At 57.2% G+C, this 9096-nt stretch overlaps 1 protein-coding gene across 1 annotated transcript; it reads right to left on the minus strand.

Annotated features, from left to right (window-relative positions):
- Positions 1-4174: 4174 nt before the first annotated feature.
- On the minus strand, positions 4175-8508 carry LOC109145117 (G-protein coupled receptor 12-like). Its single transcript, XM_039572356.1, has 2 exons — positions 7559-8508; positions 4175-6665 (listed from the first exon to the last, which is right to left on the minus strand). Exon 2 carries the CDS (start codon positions 6661-6663, stop codon positions 5620-5622), a length of 1044 nt encoding a protein of 347 aa, XP_039428290.1. The 5' UTR covers positions 6664-6665; positions 7559-8508; the 3' UTR covers positions 4175-5619.
- Positions 8509-9096: the final 588 nt, after the last annotated feature.

Genomic DNA, 9096 nt, shown 5'->3' on the forward strand with positions numbered 1-9096 from the left:
TCAACTTTCCCAGTCAAGTTAAAAGGCTCATGACAACACCAACAGCAAAACAAGGCGCTGTCCTGATTGCTGTGGAATGGCCTCGTTCCTGGGGGATCGGGTAGGATGGGAGGCAGGGAATGGGGATGGTTGATTCCCATCCTGTCCGTCTGTGCTGCTGACAGCGACTCCAGAAGCCTGGCCAGCGTGAGCTGGGGTTCAGAGCCCCAGGAGGGTGAGCACAGAGCAGGCTCTGGCTCTGGGGGAGTTTCCTGCTGGGCTTTGCCACCAGAAACTCATCCCTGCCTCCAGGCTGGAGGATTCCCTTTGCAGGGAGGATGCTCTTTATCCCCGGGGGCTGATGTGCTCTGACCTGCTCCCAGGGGACATCAGACACCAGCCCAGTCCTTGTCCCTGTGGTGCAGAGGAAAGGCAAGGCAGAGCCCAGGGCTGCAGCCAGCACTGCCCCTCATCCTCAGGCAGACGCTGGCCAGCTGGAAAAAAAGCTTTTCCTGGGACGAGCCAGCTGCTTTCCAGCTCCCAGAGCCTGCAATAAGGCCATAAACCTGTGCTTGTGGTTTCAGTAGCCAGGGACACGAGGTGCTGTCAGACATCCAGCGCCCTGCCCGCTGCAGCATCCTCACGTTGGGAAGGGATAACCTTGGAACAGACACAGCTGCACCTGGCATCAAACGGAGTCTGTGAAGGCAACTGTTACCCTTGGAGCTGGAGACGATTTATGCACATCCCTCAGAGTCAGGGACTAAAGAGCTCTGCACCTGTCTGACTCAGGGCTGCTCTGCTGCAAACCCCATTTGCTCTCTGTAATGCTCTGTATTGCAGAGTTTTCCAGTGGGAATGGGAAAGGTCCATTCCCAGGGTAGCAGGGACAGCAGGAAGGGTGGGCTGGGGGGGATTTTGGAGTGGGCAGCTGCACCGACAACAGAAGAGGTACAAATGGTCCAGGTGAAGCTGCCTCACCTCACCACAGGGAAGGTTGAGCATGAACGAGAGGATTTACAAGGAAATACCATGTGCAGTCAACAATTACTCCTGACAATTAGAAGTGATTAATTCATCGTTAACAACGACTCGAGGCTCGATGCTGGTCAGGACACACCAATACAAGTGAGCAACAATGGCTTTTGAAAGGTCTCCCCACCCCAAATTTGATGCTTCTACAAGAAAGAGGTACTTCATCACCTAATGAGAACAGTAATGGTTTCTTGGGGGTTCATTCGAGGTTCAATTAAAACTCTCTGATATGAACAGACTGGGGCTGCCACATCAGCACTGAGACCCTTGAGATCTTTACTGCTGGTTACTGACACGAAGTTGGCTAAAGAGAGACATTTTCACTGCTCCAAGTCCCAAACTGACCAAAATGGAAAAGGGAAAAAGAAAACAAACCCCAAAATGAAACTAAGCAGCTTTGTTGGTAGAGTCTGTACATTTTAATAGGGGGAATTTTGTGGGGTTTTTAAAAATTTCTCGTGCTAGGACGGGGACAAGGGCCTGTTGCAAATGCACAAGCTCCCCCCCAACCCTGGCACCTCTCCACAAACCTCAGGGCAGCTGCGCTTACAGCCCACCCCACAGTGGCCCTGGCCTTGTCACAGTGTATTCCAGGAAGGTTTTCTCCTTCTTTCTCTTCCTCATCCCCTCAACCAGCCAAGCACCAACACCAAAAGCTTTTCACATCTACATTCTGGCCACCAGCTCGTGGTGGAAAAGCCAAAGACACCCAGAAACCTGTGAATAAATCCGCACATAAGCAGTGGGTTCATTTCCCTGTCTGCCCTGATCCCTGCCATAGGCTCAGGGCTGGTTGGATACCACCTGTAATCACTCAGGACCAGTTTTCTACCCATTTCTGCTGCTGTGGATCCAGACCAGCTCCTGGAGAGTCCAGAAGTGACAAGAATCTAAGCTCTGGCCCTTCATCCTTTATCAAAATCTATTTGCAAAGCCTGGAGTATGAAGATACAGTGGCAAGATCCTGGCCAGGGTGAGGATGGGGAGTTCTTCCCAAGCAAACACCCACCAGCCCTCTCCACCTCCCACCTGGAGTGGCCGTGGGGACTCCATGGAAATCAAAGGACACCTGCAAATTTCCAACGAGCCAAAGACCCTGTGCTTTGCAGGACTGCCACTGCCCCCTTGTATCAGCTGGAAAGCACAATCAGGAAATCAGAGGCTTTTAGAGATCTTGGTTTAATACAGAATCCCACCTGGAGGAGGCCTCCCAGTACATCCAACACCAGAAAACAGGGAGCACTGGGATGTACTCCAGTTCTCTGTGTCCTTCTGGTGGTGCCCAGGAGGTGGACAGGGGCTGCTGGGCTCTTTTTACCAAGTTTTGGATCCTCAGTGAATCCACAGAGGATTCACTGTACTGAAAACCAGCTGGAAACCCCATTTTGTTTACCAGGGATTCCCTCACCATTGGGACCTCATCCACATGTGATGCCATTACATTCCTGGGAGCTGCTCCCTGTTTATGGCACTGGAACCTCATCCAAAGGCCCTGCATTCCACACCAAACATGTCCCAAAGCCAGCCCCAAACACCAGGACATTCCCACCCCCCACACAGCAGCACTGCCTTGCTGATTCAAGGTTTTAAATTAACTCTCCTGATGTTCAGCATAAAGAGGCTCCCAAGTCCATCATCCTCACTGATGTCCAACATTGCCACTCCAAACTTTTCCAGTACAAGGTTTTCTCTATGCAAAACGAAACCAGAGCAAAACCAACCCCAAACCAAAGCACCGAAGCAAAGGTGCACTAAAGTGGTCAGAGGTTTCCAGCAATGCATGGCAGGTGAACCTAAAACTCTTTATCTTCTTCCTCTCTTCTCATTTCCCCCCCTGCCTTTCCACTGGTAAAATAGGAGAGGGAAAACAGCAAAGGATAAAACCACCTGGAAATGGCACTGTTTCTATTTAGAGGGATGACTGCAAAAATGCCAATTTATCAAAATGGTTTTTTTAGAGGAGATTTCTTGAGACTCTTCTTGAAACCTAACAAGTGTTTTTAACGACTTCCACGGGCAGTTTAACATCTCAAAGAGAGAGGTGCTAGACCGTCACATGAAAAGAAACGCGATCATTATTTTACAGTAACTCTGAGCACGGAATAGCTCAGGGGCCAGAATTCAGAGTTTGTCTTTGCCAAAGTGGCTGAAAATGTGTTTGGGTGAGCACCCTGTGAGGACACCCCCACCTGCTGTTAACCTCAGCCTGGCAGGGGCTGTGACCTCAGCTTTAGCTCCTCACATCCCAAATCCTTCTCCTCTCGCTGTGGAGGGCCACCGGGAGATATTTTTTTCCATTGATCCTTATCTGACTTTGGCAAAGCTTATCAATGTATCCCTCAAAGCGAGACGTGTTTTAAGTAAGCAGCTAAACTCTAAAAAGAACATTGTTAAAATCAAGCTCTTCAGCAACAGGGCATTTAGTGGAAAGCCAAGAAAATACAACTTTTTTCGTGTCCAGGTTTCTCTAGAGCTGATTGATTAAACTACCTTTCATCTAAAGATATAAAATGAGCTGTCCAGAGAAACAAATCCTGTCTTCTAGCTAGGGTGGTTGTATAAAAACATTTCAAATGCTCACAATGTTTCAAAAAGGGTTTAAGCTATTGAGTTTTCACACTGAGGAACTGCAGGGACCCGGCTGCGCTTAAGAAACCAGAAGAAAGTGTAGAGAATGAGTAAAGTGTTTGTATAAATATTAGTCTTCTTTGTATATATATTTACTTTTAAACTTACATTGATTCAACATTGTGCCTACTGCCCGTTCTCCAAGGTATTCATCAGAGAAAGGAAATGAAAAAAAAAAACCAAACCCAAACCCACAAAACATAAAAACTCAGAGACTGGCCACCTTTCACAGGTAGACAACAAGTCCAAGCCCCAGGCACACTTGGGAGATTCAGAGCTTTCTCATGTGCACTTAGCTCCGAGGAGCGAGAGATTCATTGCACAGATCCAGAGACAAAATCCACGTGGGTCTGTCTGTATCCAGCCTTAAAGTGACTTTGTACCCTCTGCAGCCTCACAAAGCGAGAACATTCCTTCTGCTGTCCCAGGCTGCTCCAAGCCCCAATGTCCAGCCTGGCCTTGGGCACTGCCAGGGATCCAGGGGCAGCCCCAGCTGCTCTGGGCACCCTGTGCCAGGGCCTGCCCACCCTCCCAGGGAACAATTCCTTCCCAAAATCCCATCCAGCCCTGCCCTCTGGCACTGGGAAGCCATTCCTTGTCCTGTCACTAGATACCCTCGTTCAAAGTCCCTTTCCCACATCACAACAATTTCTCTACAGCAAAGCAGAATGTTTGGGTGCCAGACTCAGCTGCTGGAGGGTCACCCAAGCCTCCCATGCCAGGACCCCGGGCAACACCCCCCCTGTGCCCTGAGCCACCCTGGCTGTCCCATTCCCAGCCCTGCCATCTCTCTGGGGGCTGCTTGGATTCTTGCTTGCTTTTTCAGGGAATGCACGATTCCACCTCCCGGCCAAAAGAAAGCACAGGATAAAGGACACTTCATCATGGTCTCACTAACACCACAAAGCACATCACACAGTACAGGAGAGTCGGGGCCTGGCGCTTCTCTAACGAAGCAAGGTAAGCTGGCAGCATCAGCAGCGACACGTGTGGTAATTCCCTCTCGGGGACTCCAGCAAGCCCGGACCCCTCTTTGGACGAAAATCCCACCCCATGTAAACAATCCGTGTGGAAGGGGAGAAAGCAGCACCCCATTGTCCCAGCTGGACAAGGAGAGCCCTTCCTTGGCCTCCCAGACTTCGGGGTGCAGGGCACCCCAGCTGCCCTCGCCACCCCCGCACCGCAAGCCCTGCCCCAGTCACATTTTCGGGGAGGGGGGAAGGAGGGAATGGATTCCCTGGGTACCCCCATCCCTGCGACAGCCCAAACAAGCCACACCTAAAGTGTCTTTTCACCCCGCAGGTTCTCAAAGTGCTTCGCAAACCACAGAGACACAGAGAGCGCCCGTGTCCCTCCTCCCCGGCCCCCCCGGCCGGAGCTCTCCTCCCCCGCGGTGCGGAACGCGGCCCCCCCGTTATTGCATAGCATCGCAGGCCCTGATTTCAGGGGGATGGGCACAACCACCCCACGCGTGGGGACCAGCCCCGCCGGGGGGGGGGACACGACGCCTCCCTCCCCACCCCCTCCGTTCCTGTGGCCTTCCCATGGGATGTGCCCCAGAGGCGTGGGACCGCCCGGATGGGGCCCACGGCTCCCCTGGCTCCTTACCCCGAGAGCAGACAAACGCCATCCTACGAGGATCCTTTATCTTTTCTTTTTCTTTTTTTCTTTCTTTTTTTTTTTTTTTTTGGTGTTTTGTGTTTTTAAATAAAAAATAAAATGTGTAAGAAAATAACATTTCTAAAGGAAACCATTATCATTCTAATCTCTCTCTTTCTTTCCCCCTTCTTTTTCCCTTTCCCTTTTTTTTTTTCTTTTTTTTTTTTTTTTTTTCTCCTCTTTTTGGCCATCTTGCCATGGAACGAGATGTGCTGACCGGGGCGGGGGGGCTCCTCCCGGTAGGAAACAATAACGACAGAGGGGAAAAAGAGAAGGAGGAGGAGAGCCAGCGAGCACCTCCGGCTCCGTGCTCAGTCCTCACACGTCGCTGGATGTCCTTGGTCTGGAGGAGAACGTGGAAGGGATGCACCCGCAGCAGGCCAGCCAGAGCGACTTCTGGATGTCTGGGTTTCTGAAGGCGTAAATGATGGGGTTGATGAGCGAGTTGCAGGTGGCGGGCAGCGCCAGCGAGTAGGTGTAGACCGCGGGGTAGCTGGAATCGGCCACCAGGGAGTAGATGGCGAAGGGGATCCAGCACAGCGCGAAGGTGCCGAGGATGAGCGACAGCGTGGAGAGCCCTTTGCGGGTGGAGGTGGCCTGCGCCGTGGCGATGAACTGGTGCTGCACGGCGATCTGCTGGGCGTGCCGGAAGGCGATCTTGCAGATCTGCAGGTAGAGCTGCATCATGAGGGCGAAGAGGAGCAGGAAGGTGACGGCCAGCACGGCCGCGTTGTCCTTGGTGACGGGCCGCAGGATGCTGCAGGCGCTCTGGTCCCGCAGGCAGTTCCAGCCCAGGAGGGGCAGCAGCCCCACGCCCAGGCACAGCAGCCACATCAGCAGCACCATGGCGCAGGTGAAGCCCAGCGTGCGCTCGCTGTGGTAGGTGAGCGCGTTGTACAGCGACAGGTAGCGGTCCACGGTGATGGCCAGGAGGCTGCAGACGGAGGCGGAGAAGGCGGCCAGCAGCAGCCCCGCCGCCGCCAGCTCCGCCGCCTCGCTGGGCGGCCGCAGCAGGTAGCGCACGGCGAAGTTGGCCACCAGCCCCAGCCCGGCCAGCAGGTCGGCCAGCGCCAGGCTGCCGATCAGCAGGAACATGGGCGCCCGCAGGCTCGGCGTGTAGAACAGCACGGCCAGCACCAGCGCGTTCTCCCCCGCCACCGCCGTGCCCGTGGCGCACAGCGCGATGTCCCAGGGGCTCACGGACCCCGCGGCCGCGGCCCCGCCGCCCGGCGCCGCCGTGCCCGGTCCGGCCGCCGCCGAGGGCCAGGCGGGGGGCTCCGAGGCGTTGCCGAGCCCCGGGAGCCGCTGCTGCTGCGGCTGCGGCGGCCACGGCTCCCCCATGGCGGCGGGGCCGTGCAGCATCGCTGGGGAGAGAAGGAGAAGGGGGCGGTGAGGGGCGGCGCGGCGGGGACGGACCCCGAGCCCCCGGAGAGCCCCCGAGCCCCGCGCCGAGCCCCGCACCTCGACCCGCGCCCAGCGCCGGACCGAGCTCGGGGAGACCCTCACCGAGCCTGCACCGCCTTCCGGAGCCCCCCGCCCCGCCCCGAGCCCCACACGGCGTTCCGGAGCCCCCGCCCGGGGACACCGCGCCCCGCACCCGGCCGCCCCCGCCCGCCGCATCCCCGCCCGCTCCCCCCCCCCAGCCCCACTGCAGCTTCCTTGGGATCGAGCCCCCCCACCCCCGGTTCGCCGTCCCGCCGCCGCACACGCACCCCTGGCCGCTATCTCCCGCTCCTCCCGAGGGGAGCACAAACTCATCACCCCGCTGCCCGCAGCCGCCTCCATGCGCTCGGCTCCATGCAGGGTCCGCAGCCACTGCGCACCGGGTGAAGAACCGGCCGCCCCCTCCTCCCCTCCCCGGGGCACGGCCACCTTTGCTACCTATTATAGCGCAACCCCTCAGCACCCCCCCTCCCGCAGCCTTTTCTTTTTTGCGTGCAGTGAGTAAAATAAACACTATTAATAGGCCAGCGCCTGTATGCGGAGCCGCTGATGGAAGGAGAAGGCAGCGGCAAGGAACAGCCTACGTTAAGTTTCTCCTTCCTCCCTGCCTTTCCCTCCTTTGGAAAAGGCTGGTGCAAGATGCTCCCAGCCGGCGGCAACATCCTGCCCTGCTCGGCGGAGCAAATCCCCCCGCCCGGGGTGGGCAGCCGAGGTGTGAAAGGTCGGGGGCTGTGCCCGCAGCCCGCTGCCATCCCCCGCCGCCACCATTGCCCCTTCCCGCATGCAGCCGCCACGCCGGGGGTTGTTGTTTTACCTGGTTTTAATGCTCGAGGATCAGCTTGCTCCCCCCACCCCGTTTTTATTTTTTTCCTTCCCGGTCCTTCCAGCCCTTGGTGCGAAGCCTCATTCCTCGGCGAGCATCGCTAATAGCGTTGGCAGAGAGCTGGCATCGACTTGCACTTAATATTCCTGCCCCATTGGATCTGCTGATAAATCTCAACTCTGACGTCAAAGTCTTCACTTATATTCATGATCCAAGTCTGTGAATCAGAGCCGCTGTGATCAGAATAACAACAAGGCTGGCTCCCTGCTCCACATCCCCATCCACACCCGCAGGCACGCGGGGGGTGCGCGCACCCGCCCCGCCGATCGTTCATTCATGAGCTCTGCCGCCACCCCGACGCACCTCCCCAAGGTCGGGCCCGCTGCACCTGCGTCCCTGCGGATGCAGCTTGGGCACCAGCCAGGCCCCGGCGCCTCGCAGGGTTTATTTTTACCGCTTGTGCCGAGGGACGCGGGGATGCGAAGGGAGGGCGGTGATCCGGCGTGGCTCCGCGCTCCTCAAGGACAATGCCCAGGACAGCGGCACCGGTCCCCCTGCGCCTCCAGGACACGGCAGCTGGGGCTGGGGCATCCCTCCACAGGGAAACGCCGCACCCCAGACCCTTCGCCCCACACGGGCTTCCCTCCAGCCAGCGAAAAGCTGGGGTGAGGAGGATCAACACCTTGGGAGCTTTGCGTGGGCTGCCCACCAAGGACGCTGGGTGTGCGGGTCTGTCCCCTCACAGCAGCACCCACCCGTCCCCAGAGCTTCCTTCCCGACTGTTTGGGAAAGGAGCAGCCTGGAAAGGAACGAATCCCAAAGACACGATTATTTTTCCAGACATAAATGGCTCGCTCCGTGATTCATCTTGGGAGCAGGATCATCAAGGCAGGGATGCTCAGCTCCTGGATCCACAGGATTTCAGCTACACCTTCTCCCCTTTTCCCTACTGGTTTTGTAACACTCCAGCTTCCCTCTTTCATCCCCCTTTCTCTTCCAGGCTGGAGCTTTGCGGTGCCGCCAGCTCAGCGCTGGGAAGGATTTCCAGCTCCTGATGTGCAGAGATACTTAGGCGAATACCAGCGATTTTGGCTGAACCCAACCGCCCCAGTTTGGAGCATCTGGGCTCCTGATCAGGCCAAACCCCATCCCAGGGGACTCGAATCGTCATCTACCTGGGGCCGCCGGGCGCGTGACCGAGCGCCGTGAGCCGGGAGACAGCAGCGGCATCAGAAGGGGCGGAGGAAAGCCGGGCGAGGAGCTGAATGAATTCGCTCCCGCTCCCGGTAATTACGCACCGCCGGGGGAAAGGGGAGGCGGGCGACGAGCTCTGCCTGGCAGGAGCGGGGTGCGGGAGCGGCGCTGCAAGCAGCGGTGGCGGCAGAGGGGATGCGCCGGCCGTGCGCGGAGATCTGTGGGGTCAGAGCCCACCCAGGACCGGCCACGAGCGGCTGCAGGGCTGAGCAGGGATGTCCCTGCTGACTCCAGCCGGTGGCTGCAGCCCCCGGGCACCAGGTCCAGCCGGCAGC

Source organism: Corvus cornix, chromosome 4A, assembly GCF_000738735.6.
Source record: "Corvus cornix cornix isolate S_Up_H32 chromosome 4A, ASM73873v5, whole genome shotgun sequence".
NCBI lineage: Eukaryota > Metazoa > Chordata > Aves > Passeriformes > Corvidae > Corvus > Corvus cornix.

Bases quoted from the DNA above. Each gene is read 5' to 3' on its own strand.
- LOC109145117 (XM_039572356.1), bottom strand. From the start codon at position 6,663: ATGCTGCACGGCCCCGCCGCCATGGGGGAGCCGTGGCCGCCGCAGCCG.